This window comes from Vigna unguiculata, chromosome 11 (genome assembly GCF_037176805.1).
Source record: "Vigna unguiculata cultivar grain cowpea cultivar isolate G323 ecotype 2 chromosome 11, ASM3717680v1, whole genome shotgun sequence".
NCBI classification, from domain to species: Eukaryota; Viridiplantae; Streptophyta; class Magnoliopsida; order Fabales; family Fabaceae; genus Vigna; species Vigna unguiculata.
Window position 1 is genome coordinate 38,630,153 of NC_140802.1, and position 24,837 is coordinate 38,654,989.

At 30.7% G+C, this 24,837-nt stretch overlaps 3 protein-coding genes across 5 annotated transcripts; 2 read left to right on the plus strand and 1 right to left on the minus strand.

Moving 5' to 3' along the window:
• The first annotated feature begins 254 nt into the window (after positions 1-254).
• LOC114168529 (uncharacterized) lies at positions 255-2,721 on the plus strand. The gene is made up of 3 exons (XM_028053389.2): positions 255-613; positions 1,453-1,476; positions 2,123-2,721. Exons 1-3 carry the CDS (start codon positions 412-414, stop codon positions 2,467-2,469), a joined length of 573 nt encoding a protein of 190 aa, XP_027909190.1. The 5' UTR covers positions 255-411; the 3' UTR covers positions 2,470-2,721.
• A 1,116-nt stretch (positions 2,722-3,837) lies between these two features.
• Positions 3,838-8,890, minus strand: EMB2795 (condensin complex subunit). 2 transcript variants are annotated; one of them, XM_028053839.2, is made up of 14 exons: positions 8,480-8,890; positions 8,299-8,400; positions 7,778-7,895; positions 7,420-7,487; positions 7,284-7,344; positions 6,990-7,190; positions 6,611-6,900; positions 6,332-6,479; positions 5,987-6,237; positions 5,852-5,882; positions 5,342-5,487; positions 5,076-5,186; positions 4,527-4,791; positions 3,838-4,101 (listed from the first exon to the last, which is right to left on the minus strand). In XM_028053839.2, exons 1-13 carry the CDS (start codon positions 8,735-8,737, stop codon positions 4,573-4,575), a joined length of 2,004 nt encoding a protein of 667 aa, XP_027909640.1. In that variant the 5' UTR covers positions 8,738-8,890; the 3' UTR covers positions 3,838-4,101; positions 4,527-4,572. The 2 variants fall into 2 exon arrangements, with proteins under 2 accessions (XP_027909640.1, XP_027909638.1); XM_028053837.2 differs by having other exon boundaries at positions 5,987-6,243; positions 8,480-8,889.
• Positions 8,891-16,322: 7,432 nt separating this feature from the next.
• TPR7 (Tetratricopeptide repeat (TPR)-like superfamily protein) lies at positions 16,323-21,623 on the plus strand. 2 transcript variants are annotated; one of them, XM_028055137.2, is made up of 12 exons: positions 16,323-16,400; positions 16,505-16,857; positions 17,388-17,618; positions 18,145-18,201; positions 18,298-18,426; positions 18,675-18,752; positions 18,841-18,911; positions 19,219-19,268; positions 19,388-19,571; positions 19,850-20,414; positions 20,661-20,804; positions 21,065-21,623. In XM_028055137.2, the coding sequence occupies exons 2-12, from the start codon at positions 16,762-16,764 to the stop codon at positions 21,209-21,211; spliced, it is 1,752 nt and encodes a 583-aa protein (XP_027910938.1). In that variant the 5' UTR covers positions 16,323-16,400; positions 16,505-16,761; the 3' UTR covers positions 21,212-21,623. The 2 variants fall into 2 exon arrangements, with proteins under 2 accessions (XP_027910938.1, XP_027910939.1); XM_028055138.2 differs by having other exon boundaries at positions 16,365-16,857.
• The last annotated feature ends 3,214 nt before the right edge of the window (positions 21,624-24,837 follow it).

The following is a 24,837-nucleotide window of genomic DNA, read 5'->3' on the forward strand; positions in this document are numbered from 1 at the left end:
AATTCAAAAAACGAAGAGCTGACACGTGACACTTACTTAACTGTGTTAATTCTATACTAACAAAAAAGACCTAATTGTTAATAATTTACAAAAAAAAATATGAACCTAATATAAAAATAGAGGATTAAATTGATATTTTAGTAAGAAACAATAATAACGAAGTATTTTAACCTATTATTTACTTAGAATAAGATTACAGTAAAATAGTAATTATTGCTTGATAGAAGAAAATGACAATAAATTCAAATCGGAAGACAGAAGAGGAAGCAGTGTGAACAACTTCTCAAACTTTCCACTTGACATTGCCGACGGCCCCAAAAGACACTATCATTCGTTCCTTTTCTCTCACTAGATTTCTGTTATTACTGTCTTCACTTGTGTTTGTGTGTGCCAAAGCACAGAGAGAGAATAATGGCTATGAACCAATCAAAGGCTGTGTTGTTGAGAGTGAGTTTGGTGGTGGTGGCTCTCTGCATAGCAGGATACATAGTGGGTCCCCCTCTCTACTGGCATTTCGTTGAAGGTTTGGCTGCAGTGAGCCACTCTTCTCCTTCTGCTTGTGCCCCCTGCGTCTGTGATTGCTCTTCTCAACCCATTCTTTCCATTCCTCAAGGTCTTTCTCTGTTCTCTTTCAGATCTGATTTCCTTAATTACTCAATTACCCGTTTCCTGATCTTGCTAAAAAAATCATCTTTTCTTAATTGGGTAGGCTTTGGATGAGTTTTCGAGATCTGGGTACTGCTGGTATTTTTACTTTTAGTTTCGTTTTACTTGTGTAAGGTAGGTGGGTGTTAGTGCAATCGTGGAAGTTGAATCATGAGTGCTTCAACTGATTTAAGCAATTAATTCTTAAACTTCTGGTTCTGTTCTCCGGGCATAGTGATTTGATGAGAGGACATTGTTGATAAAACTTGTCAAACGACGGTGTAGATGGGTTTGTTTCTTTAACTTTATTGTGCTAGGGTTTTTGGTTTTTGCTTTGAGACTTAAGTAGACCAGTGAAAAGTTACAAGTTTCAAATTTTTACATGAATCGCTTTTGATGGGACTTACTAGAACTGTTAGAGCAATGAAAACGGTGGGTTTTAAAGTCTTGATGAATTGCTGAGAATAATTTGCTCATGAACTTTCAAGTGGATGTTAGGGCCTAAAAAGAAACTTGATCTACCTCCCCCTTCCTCATTACACTTTACCATTGTCAATTGCTAGTTAAAAATTGATGTTGATCTGCGCTTTCACTGTCAAATTTATGAGACTACTTACAACAAATATGAAATTAAGTACCATAACATTGGTTATCTTATCACTAATAAACTGATAAATCCGCGATTATATTAATTGTAATCTCATTTTTTTCGTACTGTTACAACTATTGTAGCTCTAATTGAGTGTCATCATGATTAATTGCCAATTGAGCATGTACTGATTTCAGTTTCTTTCTTTGTTTCTGCAGGGCTGAGCAACACTTCCTTTGGAGGTTGGTTTCGTCTCCTGAATGAACTACAGTGAATTATATAATAATCCATCTTGTTCTTGACATACTTTTTTTTTTCTATCTAACACTTGTATGACTGTAGAACTGTTGGAGTTGAAGTAACTATGTTAAGTAACTTTAAGTAGTAAGATAGCTATTATTAGTTCTCATAATTTAGGATCATAAATTTCATGCTTCACTCGTATGTTTTTCCTTTTTATTGTGAAAAGCAGAAAAAAAAAGGTTAATTCGTGGCCTACTTTCATGTTTAAAACATCTACTTATCTTGAACTATGTCCACTCTAGCTTTTTGTTTTATGTCACCCCAGTATCCATGTCAATTGCTTTGGGGCAACTTACATGATTTTGGATGTATCAAACTAAATGATAATGCCAAAATATGTACTAAAATTTTCCTTAGATTTCATGTTGCTTTATGATTCATTGCCCACTTTAAATATTACGAACAACAAATTTTAATCTTGTAATGGACAAGCCTCTGCTAGGAAACAACATGAAAACTCAATAGCAGAAGTTGTCATCCGCCAGCAGCATTCACAAAACATGTTATTTTCATTGATGCTTTTCTGTGGTTTCAACTTTCATTAACAGCAGCTTTTTCCTTTTCTTGATTGGAACTGTTATTCAGATTGTGCAAAGTCTGATCCAGAAGTGAGTGGAGACACTGAAAAAAACTTTGCAGAGCTATTGACAGAGGAACTGAAGCTGCGGGAGAACCAAGCGATGGAAAATCAGCAACATGCAGACATGGCACTGCTTGAGGCAAAGAAGATTGCATCACAGTATCAGAAGGAAGCTGACAAGTGCAATTCAGGTATGGAAACTTGCGAAGAGGCTAGGGAGAAGTCTGAGTTGGCATTGGTGGAACAGAAGAAGCTAACTGCATTGTGGGAACTTAGAGCACGTCAGAAAGGGTGGAAAGAAGGGCTTGCCAAATCTCATGCACGCTCTCAAGGAAAAGTGCAGAGTTCTTAGATACATTACATGATAATACTTTTCAACCAAATGGTTTTCGATACTGATAATAGAAAAAGCAAGTAATCGTGTCTCTCACCTGTGTTTGTGAAAGATCAAGTGTAACATACAAATGTTGTTGAATTTCTATCATTCATTTTTGGATATTGAATCCACGTGTATCATTATTTAAAGCAAGAAAGTGTTAAATGTTGTGATAAACTTCTGCATAAAAAAATATTTACTAATATCATTTTGTTTCTTTTGGCTTTAGCTTTGAACCAGCGTTCATACTTTTGTTTCCTCGTCATGTTTATTCAATTTTAGGCTTAATTCACAATGAAAATAAAAGAACCATCGAGTAAATTAATTTTGCTCAATCGTTTTAAAGTATGGTTATTCAGTTCTTCAACCATGAATTACCAAAGAATCCATTTTTTTTCTTGGTATAATAATTTTGAATAATGTTCAAAATGACTTTCCATAAATATTTTTTGTAGTATATGGATGGTGTCCGTAATGTCAGAGTGCACAAATGTAAAGTGAAAAACTCAACCATATGTCTCATTTACTCTTACTATTTTTACAGTTATGCCTTTTGAAATATTTAAAAAAAAAAAAACAAATTAAAAATGAACTATAACTTAGATGTAAAACATACGCAATGTCATTAAAACTACATGAAATATAAACTAGTGAAATGATTGTGCAAAACACAGGTGAATTTTACAAATAATTAATCATGTGGATCGTTTATCTTATTCTAATAAATAACGCCGTGTAACATAAATTAGTAATTGAATTACGTAAATATTTATCTACTTATGAATTCGATATAAAGAGAATATTGGAAATAAAAACTTACCGTACTAAACTTGAAAAAAAAATTAAGTAGTAACTCTTCTAAGTTATTACTTTATTTTCAAATGTTTTTACAATAGCTCAATGAAAGTATTGACTGTGAAGATTAAAGTTATAATAAATCCATATTGATCAACTATCGCGTTATGTTGAATAAATACCAACAAACTCTTTATTTCAACAAATTAGACAATTATTTTTTCATTAATTTTTTTATCTAATTAAATTTTAAGTTTCTTCTATATTTAGATGAGTACTAAAATAATAAAATGCCTCATTTGTGAGTACTTAAATTAATAAGAAAGTTAATAAAAACTCTTGGAAGTATCCAAATGGACAATGAAATTAGACTTGATTAAATTTTACTTTACATTGATTTAGTTGGTTTTTATCTTAAGAGATAGATTAAACAATAAACATGAGCATTTTAAAATTGTTAAAAAACGATTTAACTATATCAATTACAATTAACCATAAATGTGGTTATTTCAGTTTGATAATTAATAGAAAGTGAGAGGAAAGGGAGTGTGATTCAATAATCAGCAACTCATCAACAATCTTTGACTTTATTTATACAACGCTAGCATTAGACACACATGAAACGGGCTGGAGTTGATAATAAAATAAGAGCCTTTCATGTAGGCAAAGACAAAGATATCATGATAGATCTGAAATCTTAACGATTGTTAAACCTCCATAACCAATATTTGCAACCTCCAACCAGACTCGACAACTTGTTACTCACTTCAATGCTTTCTTGGACATGTTTCACACCATTAACAAAGTCCCCATCTGAAAATTATAACATAAATGCATGTCACGTCTGAATGAATCAAAGGCCAAATTTAATTATTGAGTCATATACGTAAAGGACATTGAACTCCAACCTCATGACCAATTTGATTTCAAGTTTTTTTTTCTCTTATCAAGTTTTTAGAGCCAAATCTGTTATCTGCAATCCTCAAATATTAACTACCATCCTAAAAAAAGCTTGAGAAAGTTCATAAGCAGATGTTTGTCATAAAAATAAAATAAAAAATTAAGAAGGCGAAATACCTCGAAGTGTTTTTTAGATTAATCGAGTAAGGAAAATGTAGACAAAAGGTTTTCCAGGAAATTTTCGAAGGTAAAAAAGGCATTCCTCAAAAATGCGCTAATATTGGAAAACAAGAAAGAAAAATCAAACCTTTCTAAAGCAAATAGTAAAGGGAACATACCAAAACATTTTTTGATTCCTGAGCGAATAATTGAGTGATGAAGAATCTAAACTGTTCCCCTTATAGAGTCGGCAACATGTGGAAGGAATATGGTAAGATCATCTAAGTTGGAGCAGTTTTGAATGCTCAATCCTTTCTCGTTTGCCAAATGCAATAGACATATGAAGCACAAGTGAGGTGAGATGTCACTAACGGTTGCAGCAGCATTGCATTCACTAGGAAAGTTGGCCAAAATATTCCTGAAAGATAAGGTATCTTTTTGACCCTTTAGTATAAAGAGTCAAAAAAACAAATCAATGTAAAAATTAGAGAAAATATCACATTGTTCATTTACTTTTAGACATATAAAGTTAAGAAAAAAATATACAACGTTAGCAATGGAACAGAATCCTAAAAAAAAAACACAATGTTGTGAAGAAGTCTCACTGTAACAAGATTTAGTTTGTCTTGAGGAAACCCAAAAGCGAAAGATTAATTTAAAAATTTATAACTAGACAACAAATATTTTGTACTCCGCATTTTCAACGAAATGGTGGAATATTGACATACCTGTGAAGGAAGTTTAACAGATTCTTGAACATGGTCCCAAATAGTAATTTTTAGTGCATGAACATCAACTTGTTTGGAAGTCTTGTCGTACTGGACTTCAATTTTATTGACCTGTCATTTGAAAATATGCATATACATCAGTTCTAACTGCAATATTTTCGACTGAAAATTAATGATAAGGACTATGTGTAACTGTTCTCCTTTCAGCACTTTATGTAACAAAATTATGTCAAGAGTAACTGTGAAAATTGTTCACTAAAAGCCACCTGGCGAGGCTGACTAATAAGAGTGTTGGAGTCCTCCACGTCACTATGAAGATCACCTCCGTAGTCACCAAAGTCATCCCCACCAACACTTCCATTGTCCCAAGTAGGGAATGATTCATATTCATTGGATTGTTCTCTAGATCCGTCTACAGAAAAACACCGTTAGTTAAAACACAACTTAGCAACAGATGAAAATGTGCTAAATGTATATTTTTTCAATATTTGTTGATGTACATTCTACATATAGAGAGAGATATATGATCACACTATACCAAATATGATGTTGATGTAATTAATGACATTTATCTCCAGAAATATATGATCAAATTACAGCACGTCAAGCTTGGTAAAATGAAAGTTTTATGCTTTAACTACTTTTTAAAAATATTATAATTTTATCAACTTTGACAGTCGAATGAAACAGAAGATTTTAACAAATTATTATAGAATTTATAAATTAATTCATACTTCATACACACACATAATATATATTGAAATCACAAATTTTACCTTGAAACCTGTTTGCCCTCCTCGCGAGACACTAAAGAAAGCATGGAAAATCATCAGTGATACAAAATAAGCATCACTCCGTGCCTTCACATTCATCAGTAGAACACTTTAAACCTCATAACTAAAAGAAACTACCTTCACATTCGACAGAAGGAACAGCTTGACAAGATCCTCTGGCTGATAGTGGCAGTCCTCGGGAAGTTTTGTATTGCAAGGCAATCTGCTTTCGGGGAGTAGTAACGATTTGGGATTCTTGGGAGAAGAAAATATATCTAGCATTTCCTTCTCAAGAGAATTTGTGAAATTTAATTCAACTTCAGCCTGTCTCTTACTCTTAGGCTGTCTAGTTTTTAGGGTCGACCCATCTTCGGAAGTAGGATGAACCTCTGAGGCTACAACAAAGACTCTTAACTAATTTACCATACTGATTTCCAAAAAATATAAAAGTATTCAAATTTTTATCTGATACCCAAACCGCACCTTTGGATTTTCGATACTTCCAATGATCAGGGCCTGCCCATGCGTTTTGCTTTGAATTAAAACCCAGACTCAAAAACAAATATCCGTCAACACTGTCAAATCTGTCATCCATATCAGCGTCAGGGGAGGGAAATGGCTCATCACTGTCCTGCATGTACAAGATTTGGAATGATATTAAAACAAGTACATTATTCACGTATTAATTATTAAAATAATAGTTTTAAAAGCCCATTCAAGACAGTCATTCATATATGTTCTATGGTTGAAAACTAAAAAAACCTGAGGGTAATTGGGAAAACTTGGATCTGCGTCAGCAATATAGCCTCCATCGGCAACAACCGTTTGGTCATCGTGATCGTCACTCCAGGCGTTGCTGTTCTCATATTCTTCTCTGTCAAAACCACTTTCATTATTAAAAGAAGTGTCAAGATCTTCAGCTGAATTCTTGTCGTGAAGTTGAACATCAGTGGGCCTTCTGTTACTTTCATCAAATAAGTTTACTATAGTCCTCAGAGTTGGAGAAATTTCATCCTTCACACGCATGTCCAACACCATCTGCTCAATACAATCTACAGAACAAAGTAAGTCCGCTCTGAATGCGCTCTTTTTCAGATGTAACTAACGACAGTTTCACCAGATTTTTTAAAAAGCAACACACCTTTGACAAAAGAAAGATCAATAGTATCTGAAATATCAGATTGATTTTGTTTTTCCATACACTTCGCAGGCACTTCTAGTGAATCAAAGAGCACCCTACATCCACCGTATACTCCAAGATTATTCATTAAAAGACCCTTAGCTCCACCTTCATCAAATTTTGCTGTTGTCTGGCGATAGAGAGGATCCACAACAAATGCAGCTGAGAAAACACAATAGCATACCCATTTTCAACACAACCTGGACTCGACACATTGTCAAACAGTAACAGAAAGAGATTAGGATTTGAGATCACCATCAAACTTCTTTACATTAAGTGCCTCGAAAGATGATTCCAATGTTGACAAAGGTGACAACTGCATACAAAAACAACTGTTAAAACAAAGCAACGTGTTTAACCAGCCAAGGCCAGGGATCCATAGACCACAGACCTTTTTGTTTGTTTCTTTCCTGCTTTCTTCTCCTCCACTTTCAATATTAACACCATCCAGGCTAGTGTCTGACTGACATGATGGCGTCATGGCTTAGCATTAGAACTAATTAAGAGCCAAATATTACAAAAATCAAAAGCAAATGTACAGCCCTCTGAATTTGAAATCATGCAGACATTCATTAATCATTAGCTAGTTACCAAGCATGCTTTAGAATTAGAGCTCTAGTAATTCGATAAGGAAGCCAAACAATCCTACTTGAACTCCTACGACAAATAAATTACCTAGGGAGCTCACTACAAACGCAGTTTTCATTTTTCAAAAAGCAAAAACAAGAAAATGATAAGACAAAATTAACCTTGCTCAGCTTCTTGGCCTGCTCTATTCATCCCACCAAGAACTTTATATGCCTCAGAATGCACTGAATCTACTCGTAATGAATAAATTTTGACTCCAGCCTCAAGAGTGCAGCTTGCCTGCCCAAACAAAATTCCAATGAACATCTGCGTTCTAGATAAACATAACTTTGCTTCTAGTGTCATTGTTGTGACATTGAAAGTAGTTTTTCACTCTTGTAAGCTAATTTGTGCTATGCATAAACAAAGAAGCAAGTAAATCTTCTAAATTACTTGGTCATAAACAGGGTTTTAAATTCTGGAGGCTGTTACAATTAAGTCAGAATCCATAATGCTGCAGGAATTTGCAGATATGATCGCAAAAGCCGCATAAATCTTCACGTTGGGGACGAAATTGTAGCCGTTGACGGCGGAATTCCAGTTTAAATTTAAATATATCACACGTGACATAGCACTATGCGATTAAACTCCATAAAACAAAAAATCTCATAAATTATCAAACTGCATATTAATGAGAACGTACTTTTTGAAAATTAGTCTCCGAGTCATCTTCTTGTTCGGCCTTGATGATATCAGTAAGGTGATCAATCAGGTTCAACTCCCACGTATTTTTCTGATTAATTTTCTGCAAACACAAAAAAAAAATAAAAACAAAAACAAAAACAGAATAGTCTTTAACTAAAAATATTTGCTTTAGATTTTACGTTTTCGCTGGCGAGTTTGATGCAGTTTTGGAACAAATCGAGGATTTGCTGTTTGTTGAGGCAGGGATCCGAGTTGGCCAGAAAAGGTTGGCTGAAGCCAAGGCTCTTGCGGCGGATTGCGGCTGCGCGGGCGGCGCGGGCCTCGTCGCGCTCGAGCTTGTCGTTGTTGGAGCCCAAGAAGAAGTTGTTGATGGGCGACTGAATGCGGAACCTCTGCTTCTGACCCACCAATGAGTTGGAGCTTAGGGTTCCCGCCATGGAGTTTGCGGATCGGTGTTAGGGTTTAATTCGGAAAGGGAAAAGTCGGAATCAGAGACGCAGAGATTTGGGAGAAACGGGAATGCGGTGGTTTCCCTCCAATTCTGTAATTTGAATTGGTGATTCTGTGAGAAACAAACACACTAGAGCGTCAAATGATATCTACAGTCTCGCTTTTTCTTCAATTATATCAATAATCAATATTTAGACATTTAAACATATAAAACATATTGCAATTAATTTTATAAAAGTATATTTAATATATAAATTGTACTTTAAATTTATAAGTTAAGCTAAAATACAATTTTGGTCTCTCATTTAAATTATTAGTTTTTTTAGTCTCTAATTACTAAGTGAAAATGGGATAATTTAGGTGTATGAGTAAATTTATCCATAAATTTTAAACTTGCTGTGCACAGTGTGCAAATCGTGTTTTGAAATACAATTTCTTTAAACAAAAGTCCGATTTTGAAACACTATTTAAGGTTTTAAGCTAAAAAAACTGAGAATAATATAGTAGTAATAAAATGATAATTAAGTGGAAGATTTATAAACCGAATAACCAAGTTAAAAAATAAATTAAATTAATAAATAATATTTTACATATTATTTATTCTAGTATATTTAATAATTTCAGGTCGCAATTTAAGAAAATATCTCAATATCAATGATAGATATATTATTAAAGATAATGAAATTTTAATCCACTTTTTTTGATACACTTTTAATCCATCATATTTCGATCATCCTTAGATCATCACACCACACCATTAATAAAAATTAAAATAAATAATTGAAGTTGAAGAGTGATTGAAGTGATAAGTTAAAAATGGATAAGAAAGAATGAGTTAAAATATCATTATCATATTATTAATTAGTTTTTTAATTTAACATTAAGGGTTAAATATGTAATATGTTTTTTGGTCTCTCAAGTTTCAGTGAAGTTTGGAATTAGTCCATGTTCAAAATTTTTTACCAATTTAGTCTTTCATCTTTGATAATACGTGAATTTAGTCATTTTAACCAAATTTTAATTTTGTTAAGTTTATCTGATGTTTCAAACGTATTTCATGATAGTATTTGATTTGTTTATACGGATTGACACATTTTCGCTTCAATTTTAACTCAAATATTATTATCATATGTGTTTAAAATGGCAAATAAACTTAACAAAAATTGGTAGAAAAGACTAAATCCACACATTTATAAAGATAAAAGACTAAATTGGCATAAAATTTCTAAAAATAACTAATTCCAAAATTCACTTAAACAAGAAACTAAAAACATATTTAACCCTAACATTAAAGTACAGTCTCCTCCCACAAAATTTTAGCAACTTAAAAGCAACATCAAAATGATCTTGTTTAACAAATATCAAAAGATGAGATAAATTTTCTCGCTATATATAATCTTAACGTACATATTTAAATTGCCAGATAATTAAAACAATAAAATTATAACTCAAATATTTTCAAAAACAAATATTTGAATTTTAGTTTAACTATGTCGAACTTATATAATTTGTTTATAATTTAAAAGAATAATCATGTAAACAAAATATAATTTTTCCAATATTAATTTATACAATAATAAACTAGAAAAATAATTGTCTTACAAATTTTACTTTTTAATTAACTTTTTAAAACATTTTTTACTACTTTTTTAAAATAAAACAATTAACTTTTTCTTTAACTTAACTGCTTTTTCTAAATAAAATAACTATCTATAATAAAATAATTATCTACAAAATAAGTTAAAAATATTTATAATTCAATTATTTATATTTACTTTAATAATTTTTTTTAAAATAAATAAATATAGACGCATATGTTTTTATCAGTGTGTTCTTATTTGATTGAGTTAAAAACCAATAATTATATTAATTTGAATCTAATACAATTAATTAAATAAAATATTTTTATCATTATTTTATATATTTGATGAGTCAAATATATAATTTCAACAAAAAAAAAACATAAATTATGAGAAAAGATTAAAAAAATATTAATAAAAACATACGTTATGTTAAATATTTTTATTGATAAAAAATTATAAAATTATTATTATTGTTGTTGTAATTATGAATTTAAATATAAATAAATTTTATCTATTTTATAGGTAGTTTTATAATTAAAAATATTAAATTTTAAAAAAATGGATAATTTAAAGAGTCATTAAAATTAAAAAAATAATTAATTTAATTTAAAAAAAAGGTATTTAAAAGATAAATTTAAAAAATAAATGTGGCCACCTAGATAATTATAATGAATAAAATGGATATCGTAAGACCCTTTTTTTCTATTTTACACTTTGTCTTAAGGAGGGGTTAGGTCTGGCCTTTTCAAGAGTCCAAGACCAGTCCACTTAAGGAGGGGTTAGTAGTATTGGTCCAACTTGGGGTTGCTCTAATAGTTTTTTTTTCGTGTACCCCGAATACGTTATAGCTTGGTGTTGTGTGAGCTGTTGTTAGGGCTCTCGTTTCCTTTAGCCCTCTTTTTCTCAGGTCAGGTAAGGAAGCTAGGGTTTCACGTTATTTTTATTTTATGTCATTAATGTTTTGTGAAATATGAGAAAAGATTGGGGAAAACGTTAGTTTTTGGTATATTTCTGAGTTAGGATTCAAATATTCATGAAACATGAAACTGTGATATTTGACGTTATTTCTCGTATTCTGGAAGCGTTGGGCAATTGTTGGGCGAGTGACTTGGTCGTTGGACGACTCTGTATTTTTCTGATATGCGCAGTTTTAGTAAAATTGACTTTTCCGACTCTTTAACCGTTGGATTGAGCTGAAATTTTAACCGTAGATCCTTAACACCTAGTTCTTGACTTTGACCGATCAAATCTTGAATCGGAGCTCTGTAGTGAGAGGAGTTTTTATCGCAAGGTCCCTGTAGTTTGGTTGTTGACAACATTGACCTTCGTTGCTTGTTTGGTGCATAACTTTCTCTATAGTTATTCAATTAAGTTGGTTCTTGTTGTATTTGGTTCTTGATTCAATAATCTTTAATTTGAATATAAATACAAAATTTTTGGAGTTTTACACAAGTTGCAGTTTTATTTCTAAAATCTCAAATCGTTTACATAATGTGTTGTTATGTGATGAGCCATGACTTGGTTGGGTTGGACATTGGTATGCATTTATAAAGCATGGGATTGAATGGGATCTTGTTAGTGCTTGATATGGCATGTGGATTTTGTTGGTAAAAGAGTTTCAACTCTTGGTGATGGTGGTTAGTGTATACCTTGATATAGAAGATGTCTAGATAAATGAAGGTATCCTAAACTCTAATAATTATTCACGCTCACATAGAGTAGAATAATTTATATGGTGAGAGTGGCAGGATTAACCTTGTGTGTAGTTGGGTGATAACCCTTGCGTTTAGACTCTGTAGAGTTTAGAAACCAGTGATCTGGATATTGAGTTAGAGAGTCATTTAATTGTTTGCTTTCACATGTTTTAGGTACTTACTGCTTTGCTTGTCTATAACCTGTTTTATAATCTGCTTGCTCAATAACTTGTTAAATATTTTACTCTAGCTTACACTTTTTCTTTGTGTCTGTTCTCTTTTTTGGCTTTTTTCTTTTGTGTTGTGAGCAGATGTGGAGACTCTTGGTGATTGTGATGTTGGCGGGGAGGTTGCGATGTAGTTAAGCTTCCTAGATCCTTTATTGGTCATTATTGAGCATTTCTTCTTGTGTACTGTTATTTGTAGTTTCTTACTCTTTGAGTAAATTTAAATTTCCATGTTATTTGTAGTTTCTTACTCTTTGAGTAAATTTCCAGTTTAATCTAATATGTGTTTAGATTCTTTTCATGGCATTGTGTTGTGTCTTTGGGTTTCCATTCCAGTATAATTTGTGATAACTGAAAAAGGTTAATTCTAATATACTTTATGTCGATGCTCTATTTTATACTATAAACATGAGACGTTCTATAAATTAGAATTATTCTACTAAATTGGGACGTTACAGATATCTCAATGATTTCTTATTTAACATATTATATTTTATATATTTATCTATATTTATATACTAGGGGAATTTATTTCTTTTAGTCTACATATCTTTTAATTTTATCGTTTAAATTTTAAATTAAAATAATTATTTTATCAATTTATTCTTTTAAAAAATTAACCGTCTTTTTAGAATTTGGCATTTTTTTAAATATAATAACTTTTTTAATTAAAAAATTACCTACAAAATAAATAAAAACTATTTATAATAAAATTATAAAAATTATTTGTATTTAATTTTATAATTACAACAATAACAATAATAATTATTTTATTATTTATAATTGTGACACGTAAATTTAAATTATATTAATGTTAAATATCAAAATTATATAATTATTTTATTTTAATTTTCTTAAAATTATTATTATATAAACTTTTATAATATAAAAAGTACTCATATAAATAAGGTTAAAATACCTTTTTATTCTCAATTTTTGTCAAGTTTTGTCAAATAAGTCCTAACTTTTGTTGTGTATTCAAATAGGTCCCAATTTTTGTCAATTTTGTTCAATTGGGTCCTTTTTGCTAACACCGTTTAAATCATTAACGAACATGAACACTAACTGTCACATGTCACTTCATATTTTTTTGGATTTTTTTTTGTTAATTTTTTTAGGGTTAAATATATTTTTGGTCTATCAAGTTTGAGTGAAATTTGGAATTAGTCTCTCTTCAAAACTTTTGACCAATTTAGTCATTTATCTTTAAAAATGCGTGAATTTAGTCATTTTAACCAACTTTTGTTAAGTTTATCTGAAGTTTCAAGTGCATTTTATGATAGTATTTGAATTGTTTACACCATTTGACACATTTTTGTTTCAATAGTAACTCAAATATTATCATAAAATACGTTTAAAATGTCAAATAAACTTAATAAAATTTGGTAAGAATGACTAAATCTACATATTTTTAAAGATGAAGGACTAAATTGGTATAAAGTTTCGAAGAGTGACTAATTCCAAAATTCACTGAAACTTAATGGACCAAAAATATATTTAACCAATTTTTTTAATTTTGTTTTAATTTTTTTAAAATGTCCACATGTCAACCCAGTAACGTGCCACGTGTCAAAATCAATGTTTTATATTCAATTTGGTCCATATATTTGTTATTTTTGTTCAATTTAGTCCCAATTTTGTTTAAAATTTACCAATTTGGTCCCTATCAAAGATGTCACCAAATTTAATTTTTATATCAAAGTTATAATGATGGAATTTTAATATATTATATAAAAATATTTAATAAAAAATGTGAATTTTAATATAAAAATTAAATTTGGTTTCAATTTGGAGAGGGACCAAATTGGTTTATGTTAATAAAAATTGGGACTAAATTGAACAAAAATAACAAATATAGGGACCAAATTGAATATAGAACATTGACTTTGACACATGATACTTTGCTGGGTTGACACGTGGACATTTAAAAAAAAATTAAAAATTTAAAAAAAAATCAAAAAATCAAAAAAACCACGAAGTGACACGTGGCAGTCACTGTTCATGGTTGTTAATGATTTAAACAGTGTTAGCAAAAAAGATCCAATTGAACAAAATTGACGAAAATTGGGACCTATTTGAACATAAAACCAAAATTAGAATTTATTTAACAAAACTTACGAAAATTGAGACCAAAAAGGTATTTTAACCTGTAAATAAACTTAGCCATTTGAGATTTCTGCATGTGAAGAGATCCAACAAGCTCAACCAACTCATCCAAGTCAGAATTTTACATCCCAACAAACTCAGTCTACTATAAGACTCATCCATTTATAAGGAGGAGCCCTGTTTGGAGACCATGAAGACTTTATTTATCTTCATTTTGCAGCTTGGATATTTATTTAGAAGCTGACTATGTAATTCATTTTGTGTGGAAGTCATATCTTTTGGAACTTCATTATGTATTATGCACCTTATTTAATCATTGATTTTGCTTAACACCTTAAGTCTTTTGACGAACAATGTTATCTATTCGAATGCATTTGGGATTAATATCATGTTTATTTGCAACATAATTTAACAACATATGTATTTGGAAGTTGACTATATAATTCGTTTTGTATGGAAGTCATATCATTTGGAACTTCATTATGTATTATGCACCTTATTTTGCTTAACAATTTATTTTGCTCAACACCTTATGTCTTTTGACGAACAATGTTATCTATTCAAATGCATTTGGGAATCATGTGTATTTGCAACATAATTTAACTTTTATGCTTCTATTTAAATTACTCAAAGTCTAATTCATTCAATAAAATTACTTAACAAAAACATACACCACTTATCATTCATTTAATAAAATTTAATTACAAAAACATACAACCAAGTACATCACACTTACAACCCACAAAGTACATGACTTGCTAATGACAACACATGTCACTTTTACAACACTTCATGGAATTGTAAACAACTTACAAACAAGGATTATGTTAATCAAACCCATAAAAACATATCATCCATATTAACAAGTTAATCCATTTGTTAAAAATCATAAGAGATTTTTCGAGATTATAGATTTGTATCTTTTGTCTACCAATATTAACATCCTTTCATCCTTATTATCTTCCTTATATCATTTGAAATAATTGCACCTTTTAAATTCTTCATTTCCACCAATTTGTTGTTTACAAACTCCAACAAAAACAAACATTTAACCGAAAACACTCATTGTCAAAAGAAAAAATATATATAGGTCCAATCAAAATTAAAATCATAAATTAAACCTTGTTGTTGGGGACTCCAAATCTGTTTTCCATCATTTTTAACAATTTTAGCCACTTTCAACATTGTAACCTTCCCACAATGACAAACTGGTGTTCCACCAAGGCCCCTATACCAACCATATATGGTTTTGTATACCCCACAAAGAACATGAACAACCCTGATTGCAAGACATTGCAGACTTTATCAACTAATACTGCGAAAAATAAGAAGATAACACAAACCCCAAATCACTCATTAGGACAAAACTTCAATCTTCTCCATTAAAAGGAAAACCTTAACATGTAAACAATCACATTTACACGGTATAATTATATTTTTTTACACATATCTCTTATCTATTGCCATATCAGCACACTCTTAACGTCATTTATGAAAAACTAACGGGATAAACTTATTGATGCAAATTAACAAATTTAAAGATCAAATTGACATTATTTTAAAAGTAAAAATCAATTTGACACACCATCGCTAAAATGATAATTATATTAGTAATTAAACCCTATTTTTAACATATAGATTATAAAATTGAAATAATGTATACATAATATTAAATAGTTATATTTAGGGATAACAAAATTTGTTACAACAATTTATAGATATTTTTAAATACAGAAAATTTAAAGGTACAATAACCACCGATAACAAATTTCTTTTAGCAAACAAAAGTTACAATGGATCAACACAATAATACAAATAATAGAGGATAAATTAGTTATATCTTTTAAATATATGAAAAGATTATTCAAAATAAGATATCATAATCCATCTTATCTGGTGGTAAATAAATAGTCATCCCGCTCCAATTACAGAACAGGGACAAAACTGCATTTGTGTTCTATAATTAAGAAAGCAAAAACCGTAGCAGTGAGTAGAAGAAGAAGAAATTTAAGATCACAAAAACGTGGAAAGGACAAGAGAGTAATATCAATTGACCATCTTTACGCATATTCGAGTCTTGTCTGTTCGGTTGGTTCTCTCTTTCCTGTTTAATTCCTATTTTATTTTGTCTTTCCTCTTTTCAGATTTGGTAGGCGGCTCCTCCAAATCGGACCCTTTTTCTTTCCAATTCCCTCTTCCTCAATTTTACCCAACACAACACCTTCTCTTCAAGTTTCCCAAAACAAACATAACTGGTAAAACGTTCATTAACCTTTTCAAGGTTTGTTCCATTCCAAAGAACAAAAGCTACGCACCTCTTCCCTTCCCCCATCATCGAGAATTGTCTCAAGTTTCGTTTTTTACGTGCTGGGGTTGCTCAGATTCGAATTGGGTATCGAGAATGTTCAACGGTATGATGGATCCCGATTTGATAAGAATCGCTCAGGAGCATATGAGTCGCATGTCACCTGCTGAGTTGGCTCGGATCCAACAACAGGTATGTCTTTTATCCTTCTCTACTCTTCCATGCAATTGTATTTGTGGGTTTGTCGCATTATTTCTTAGGCTCCGAGGTGCAATGTCAGAATCAGGTTTTTAAATTGCTGTGGCATTTGCAGTTTCGTCGCGATCGTTGATTTCGCAAAATAGTTTTATTGATGCGGCCACAATTGCTGCCAGGGGATTTTTTTTTTTTTAAATCCATGTCAGAATTAACTCTAATTCGTTATGAATTCATCCCTCTATGATGCCCTTTTCGGAGGGTACAAAATGGGCAAAAATAGGTGGTTTTTGTTGAAGAAGCTCTCAATCTAAACTTTTTATAATTATGGTTTGGCTATGTTAAACCCTTTTTTTAATGTCTGTGTTTTGTGGAATTTAAATTTGAATGTTAGGTTATGGAATGCTAGTATTTAGGATAAGTGTTTTTGGTTTATGTGAAGGAACATGTCTTGGGTTTTGATGCCGAGGTTTGTATATAGGATCAATGTTAATTGTGGTGTTGTGCAATGTTACTTGGAATTGCAGATGATGTCTAATCCAGAGCTGATGAGGATGGCCTCGGAGAGCATGAAGAACATGAGTTCTGAGGACTTTAAACTTGCTGCTGAGCAGTTAAAGCATACTCGCCCGGAAGAAATGGCTGAGATTGGTGAGAAGATGGCCAATGCGTCCCCTGATGAAGTGGCAGCGATGCGATCCCGGGTTGATGCCCAGATCAAATATCAGTTGAGTGCAGCTGAGATGTTGAAGAAGCAGGTCAGTTGTTAGTGAGAACTTTAACTGGTAGTGTCTTTGTAAAACATGAACCGTAAACCACTGGAATTTTTTTTTCTTTTATCTTATATATTGATTAGTTATGCATGAAATGCGACAATGAGATGAATCGATGTTTTAGGAAAAAAAGGACGACAGTTTAGGAGTATGAAAGAGTTGATAACAGGCACATTCGATTCTTTCTGTTGGATGCATACTACTATGACAATGTGGCAGTGTGTTACTCCTTGAAACCTAAAATAATTCGCTGAAAAACCAAATTATCATACAATGAGGAAAATGCTTTTCCAGAAGTATTGATCCATTGAGAAAGATACATAAATGAAATTACATTTAGATAATTATTTTGTTCAATGGAATGTTCTAATCAGAAAATATACATGCCGTCATTGCATAATAGTTATAGACACGAATATGCACTATCTACTACCCTGACAACATATTACAAATTTTTAGTTTCTGTAAATATCTGTCGTGTGCCTTGATGAACCAAAATTAAATCTTTCAGGGCAATGAACTTCATAGTCAAGGAAAGTTCAGTGAAGCTTTGAAGAAGTATATGCTTGTAAGTAAACTTTCTGTGGCCACTTTAGAATTGAAACATGGGACTAAATTATCATTTTTTTATTCCATTACATTAATTTAATTTTTAATATTATAGGCTAAAGAAAACATCAAAGAGATTCCATCTTTTCAAAGTAGAAAGCTTCTTTTGGCATGTTCTCTCAACTTGATGTCCTGTTACTTGAAGACAAGGCAGTATAATGAGTGCATAAAAGAAGGTTCTGAGGTATTTGTAATTCCTTTTCTTTTGCCATTGAAATATGATGTTAATCGTAAACTGTAATAGCCAACTTCAATATTGAAGTAGTGGGAATTATGTGGAAATTCTTTGGCTTAGAAATAGGAAAGAAAGAAATTATTTCACCATACTATTTTTCTTCTGTAATAATGCAAATATAGTCTTGATTCTAATTGGCTATTTGGAAATTGGCTGTTTCATCGTAGAAGTCTATTAATGTGCTTTAACTATGGTAGGTTTTGGCATATGATGCGAAGAATCTTAAGGCTCTTTATCGAAGAGGTCAAGCATATAAGGAACTAGGTCGACTAAATGTGAGCTTTGTTGTGACTCAATTAACTTTTTTACATCAAAATTGACATTTTATTTCAGTTATATTTAGTACCATTCCTGTTTTCTTAGGATGCTGTTTCTGATCTGAGCAAGGCGCATGAAGTGTCCCCTGATGATGATACAGTTACAGAGCTTTTACGGTGTGATGCTACTTCCTTCCACATACTTGCACCTTTTTTATAAACAGAAGTATTTATTGATTTGCTTATTAAATATATGTATGATACATCTACTGATGTAATTTACGAGTCTCTAATTATGATTTATAGATTATGAGTAATTTTTCTTCAATTTCTAACTATAATTCAATGTAAATATTGGATTATATACTGAATTAAGTATATCTGTTATATGTTCACTTTCATGTTTTTTCAATTGAATCATGTGTAATCTATAATAAAAGAATTAATATGTTAGAAGTAAGCTGATATAAAGTGCTTATTTCAGGGATACCAAGGAAAAATTGACAATGGGAGGTGGTGAGCAATCGACTAGCGGTATGTGTGCCCCCAAATTTTTTTTTCTAGTTTACCTTTCACTTTGCCTTAACCCTATCAGCTTTGTGGTTGTAATAAATGTCATAGTTAAGTTAACTTTGTTTGCATCATGCTTGTAGGACTAGTAATCGAAGAAATAACCGAAGAAGTCGAGGATGTACCTCCTAAAAGCTCTTTGGAACAAACAGTGGTTCAAAAAAAATCTGGTGACACCACTAAGAGTACAAGTACAGTTAACAATGGAAATTCCACATCAAATGCAGACAGTTTAGATGCATTGAGAAAAGATCCTGAAGCTGTCAGGTAGTTAGCATTTTTGTAAAAGTTGTAAATGGTCTGTCTAGAAAAATTTCTCCCTAAGCATTTATAGGAAAAATAATGCAATAAACTTCTCTATAAGCTAATTTATGGACGTTTTTATACATATTCAATATGAGTTTTAACTTCATATAAACTAATTTTTGTTAATGGAGAAATTTCTGTTTTCTTTCTTATTTTCTTTTCTTATATATGTTTATGGAAAAAATTAACCAAACAGGACCTAAGCATGTTGTGTTTTGTTTTGGTGAAAATGTTTATAGGTCATTCCAGAACTTCATTCAAAACACGAATCCTGCCACATTGGCTTCTTTGAATGCTGGACAATTCAAAGATGTGTCCCCAGATATGATCAAAACCACCTCTGATGTAATTAGTAAGATGTCACCTGATGAACTGCAAAAAATGCTTGACATGGCTTCTTCATTTCAAGGGGACAACCAATTCTTTAGAGGAGGTCCCCCTGATTCTTCTTTCAACCCGGGATCAATGCCTCCCAATGTCACACCTGACATGTTTAAAGCAGCAAGTGATATGATAAGTAAAATGCCAGCTGATGACCTCAAGAAGATGTTTGAAATGGCATCATCACTGAAAGGGAAGGAATCTATTCCATCAGCAGCAGCAGTAGATGAGATCCAAAGAAATGTTTATCAGTCGAACATGCCATCATCAAGTACTAATGAAACTACTAATTATGGGGAATCAAGTTCTTCTCATAATGTGTTTTCAAATATGAGAAGTGGTTCTCAGTCAAACTTTCCTTCCTCGAGTACTGATCTACAAGAACAGATGAGAAACCAGATGAAAGATCCAGCCATGCGGCAGGTATGTTTCCGTTACTGGTTATGTATATAAAATGATTACTAGCTTTCTTTTACATACCTGTCTGGACTTTAAATGGAATCAAGTTTCTCTCTTTATTACTCATGTTACTGCGAGTAATTCCTGACTTTTCGCATGGTCATTTTGTGTTTTCTTTTGACAAGTACTACAGATTCTCCATCTAGAAACATTCTTGTCTTCAGTATTAAGTATATATTCTCTTACAAAAGTTTAATGTTGTTTTGGCAGATGTTCACATCCATGATTAAAAATATGAGCCCAGAAATGATGGCAAACATGGGTGAACAATTTGGTGTTAAGCTTTCACCAGAAGAGGCAGCAAGAGCTCAGAAAGCCGTCTCATCCATGTCACCAGAGAGCTTGGATAAAATGGTATCTTCAAGCCCAAACTCTACACTATATTCATGTAGTCTGGCATTCATCAATAAAATTTAGTTTGCATTCATAAAAAAATTGTGTACCTAAGATGAGGACGGTAAAATAGACTTGTGGCAATTATAATTTATAATGCAAGTGAAAGTGAGATCCTTGGTTAATTGAAAAAACACAGTATAGGGTTTAGATAAGCTTAGGTTGGTTGGTTGTAGACTTGTTTTAGTAATAAGATGAACCTTTTCACTTTGTCTTTGTAGATGCTTTGGGCAGACAGGATTCAAAGAGGAGTTGAATCTGCAAAAAAGACAAAGAACTGGCTGCTAGGGAAGCCTGGCATGATCTTTGCAATATGCATGCTCATTTTGGCTATCATTCTTCACCGGTTAGGCTTCATTGGTGGCTAGAGTAAGGGTATAACATTATGAGATAACCTAGGCATTCAAACTCAACCATAATCTTCTTGTGTGATGACATGATTGAATGAATTATCAGCCAAGAGACAATGGAGAGAGGAAGGGACATACATTAGTTACCTGGAAAGCAGTGCCAAATTGGCATCTCATCAGATGTGTCCAAATTGAGAATGTGACTGACTTTTTTTTTGTAATATATTAGCTTTTGAGTTGTTTGCCATTTAGCACTGGGAGGAACCCTATCATCCAATAAATTGGTAACCTTTTATCATTTTGGTATCCTACTGTAGCGTTTGATTTGTTAAGATTATTTGTAAAATGTACACAATTCCTTAATTATGTTATGCTCACTCAAATCTATGGAACTACTAATTAGAGGATATAGTTTTACCCCTGTCAGAAATCTGTTTATGTTTTATCTGGTCATTATTTTGTCCCATGCGATTTCACTCATTTTTACTGTTTTTAGTTTTCTGGTCATGTGTGTGGCTGCCATGCTATGTTCTCACGTTTGCTTATCAATTATTTATTGTCACTGATTCTTATTCATGGTTATATGTACTTTCTAGATAAAACCTTTTTGTGAAAGAGCAGTTTCAACACCCAATATATCTTGAGAAGTCTTGAAAAAAAAAAGAATTATCATGATTATCTCGAAAGATATCATCCCAGGTATTATATCTTGAAAAGTCTTGAAAAAAATTATCATGATTATCTCGAATCATCTCAGGTCCTACCTAATACCATGCATAATACCATCTATATTCTATTTTAATTAAATTGACTAACTTTGACACAAAAAATACAAAACTTTATTCATGTCATACATAAAAAAAATAAAAAAATCATCTAAATCCGATAATTTCTTAAACTTCATTGGAATATATTAATTTAGGTATAAATGATAAATATTTCATTTTTAAAAATTATCCTGTTTCTTCACGTGCATTCACTTATAAAAACATTCTCCCAGTAATTTTATACGAAGAATTCGTATAATTATAGATTTTACTTCTTATAGAAATATATTATATATCACCAAACATATTTTTATGAAAAATAAAATTATTTTCTTGTCAATATTTAATTAAACTTAATTTTATAAAATTCTTCACTTTTTCCGTACCTTATTTCTTTAGAGGTGGAATAACAAGAACATCGTCTTTTTAATCATCATCTTAGATTTGATCTAACCAAAAATTTATCTTTCCATTTAAAATTATAAAATTATATGTAAAATTATAATAAAATTATATATAAAATTATAATATTGTGCACAAATCTAAACATGGACATTTTGTGACGTTGTCATTAGAATACTAATAAGTAAAATCATTAGAATACTAATGAGTAAAAGCACCCCCAAACCATTGTATAACAGTATTTTTCAAGTCATTAATGTTTTTGTATTTTTTTTTTTGTGTGAATTAAATTAATATATAAATGTGTACTCAGTTTTATTTAGATTTAATTCAAGGCGAGGAGGCGATGTAACAAGAAATTTTAAGAAAACATAAATTTATACGATTTTGTATGATGATTTTATGATATTACTGTATTACGATTATACGTAAAATCTAACTTGTAAGTACGATGTAAAATCATATGATTATACGTATAATCTAACTTGTAAGTACGATGTAAAATCATATTGTAAGTACGATGTAAAATCATATGATTATACGTAAAATCTAACTTGTAAGTACGATGTAAAATCATATGATCTTACAATTTTATGATTTAAATCGTAGCATTTAAAACTATTATGTATTTATCTTACTAATAAAAATTTTAGATAAAAAAACATTTATTTATATTGAATTACACGTTTTTTTTTTTAACTAGACTTTCTTTAATTAAATATTTTGTAAGTATGTATGAATATCTTAACATTACAAAAATATTTATAATTTTAAATTTATGATATTTTTTAATTGTTTTTCTCAATTCTTACCGTTATTTACCACTAAAAATTATTAATTGCTATAACTAAAACAATACAAAATATTTATATTTATGATTTAATATAAATAAAGTAATTATATATATATATACTATTTCTATTTGTTAATAATAATAGTAATAATAATAATATTTTTCTTAGAATTTATAATTTATATTTATGAGACCATTTTTTATTTATTTAAATAATTTAAAATAAATACGGAATAAAATTTTAAGTTATGTTTAAGTGTGTAAATTACAATTTAAATTACTTAGTTATTCATTTTCAAAATATTATATCTTTAAACTCATTTTGTCCTATATTCTCTCCAATGCAAATATTTTTTTACTCTTTTTTTTTAAAGCACATACATGTTCCTATCTTATTCAATCAAATCTTATTTTAGGATAAATTTATGTTCTATTAAATCTTTTATACTTTTTTTTGGTTTAGTATATGCACATACATCATAATATTCATAGGTTTTACTATTTGAGAATGCTTTATTTTGATAGGTCTAATATCGTTATCATCGCTTTGTTTGGTTAAGTAACGTAGTTAGGTAATTTAAAATTTCTTAGTTATTTCTTTAGGTGAGAGGTGATATGTCTTTGAATGTGAGTAATTATTAGATAATAATAGTTGGTTGAATTACAATCAAATTATTTGTGTTTTTGTTAGGATGGGTTAAACTTGTAAGTTGAACGCTAACTTTGAACTAGTTATTGAATTGTGTTGATTTATTGTGGAATAAACGGGATAGACCATATTCTAAAATAATGATGAAATTGTAGTTTTGATTATAAAAAAGGTGGAAATTAATGTTAGAACATGTTGCAATAAGTAAAATTAGTTGAATTGATTTAACAATATTCATAACTTTGAATTGATGTAACAATATGCATAACTTTATTGTTTTGCATATACATGGTTGTTGCTAGACCAATGTTCAAGTGATAGTATTTATTGCATGAATAAAGTATTATATCGCTCAAAAACTGAAATTTCCTTCATCAAGGACATTAATGAGAACATTCTCCTCTTCTAGGGGTGGGATAACAAGAATATTGTCTTTTTCGTCATCACCATAGGTTTGATCTAATCAAATCTTCATCTCCCTATTTAAAACTCAGGTTAACTTATAACCATAATCTACCATTCTAAATACTTGTATTATAGGAAATACACCCTTCAAATATTAAATAAATTATATACTATTTTGTACAAAATTATAATATTGTACGCAAAATTGTAAAATTGTATGCAAAATTATAATATTGTACACAAATCAAACACTCTTAGAGAGAACATTTTGTGAGTTGTCAGTTGCAACATCACTAGATGGAGAGTTAGAAGCATTGCAAGCCAAACCATTAGAATACTAACAACCAATAAGGGACCATTGTTATGACTGAGTGGACCATTATTATATAAGTATGTTGGTGACAAAATATAGAGAGTGTAAGGAAATAGAAAGGCAAAAGAGGATTGAGAGAATTGAGACGTATTCTCATCAACATTATTATGAAAGTATTTGTATAAGAGTTATATACAGAATACAAAACAACAGAAAGAAACTACTAACTACATTATACAGTTAGTTACATAACAATATTTGGATTATACAACAACACTCCTCCTTAATCCAAATTATCTAACTGTTTTAGGCCTA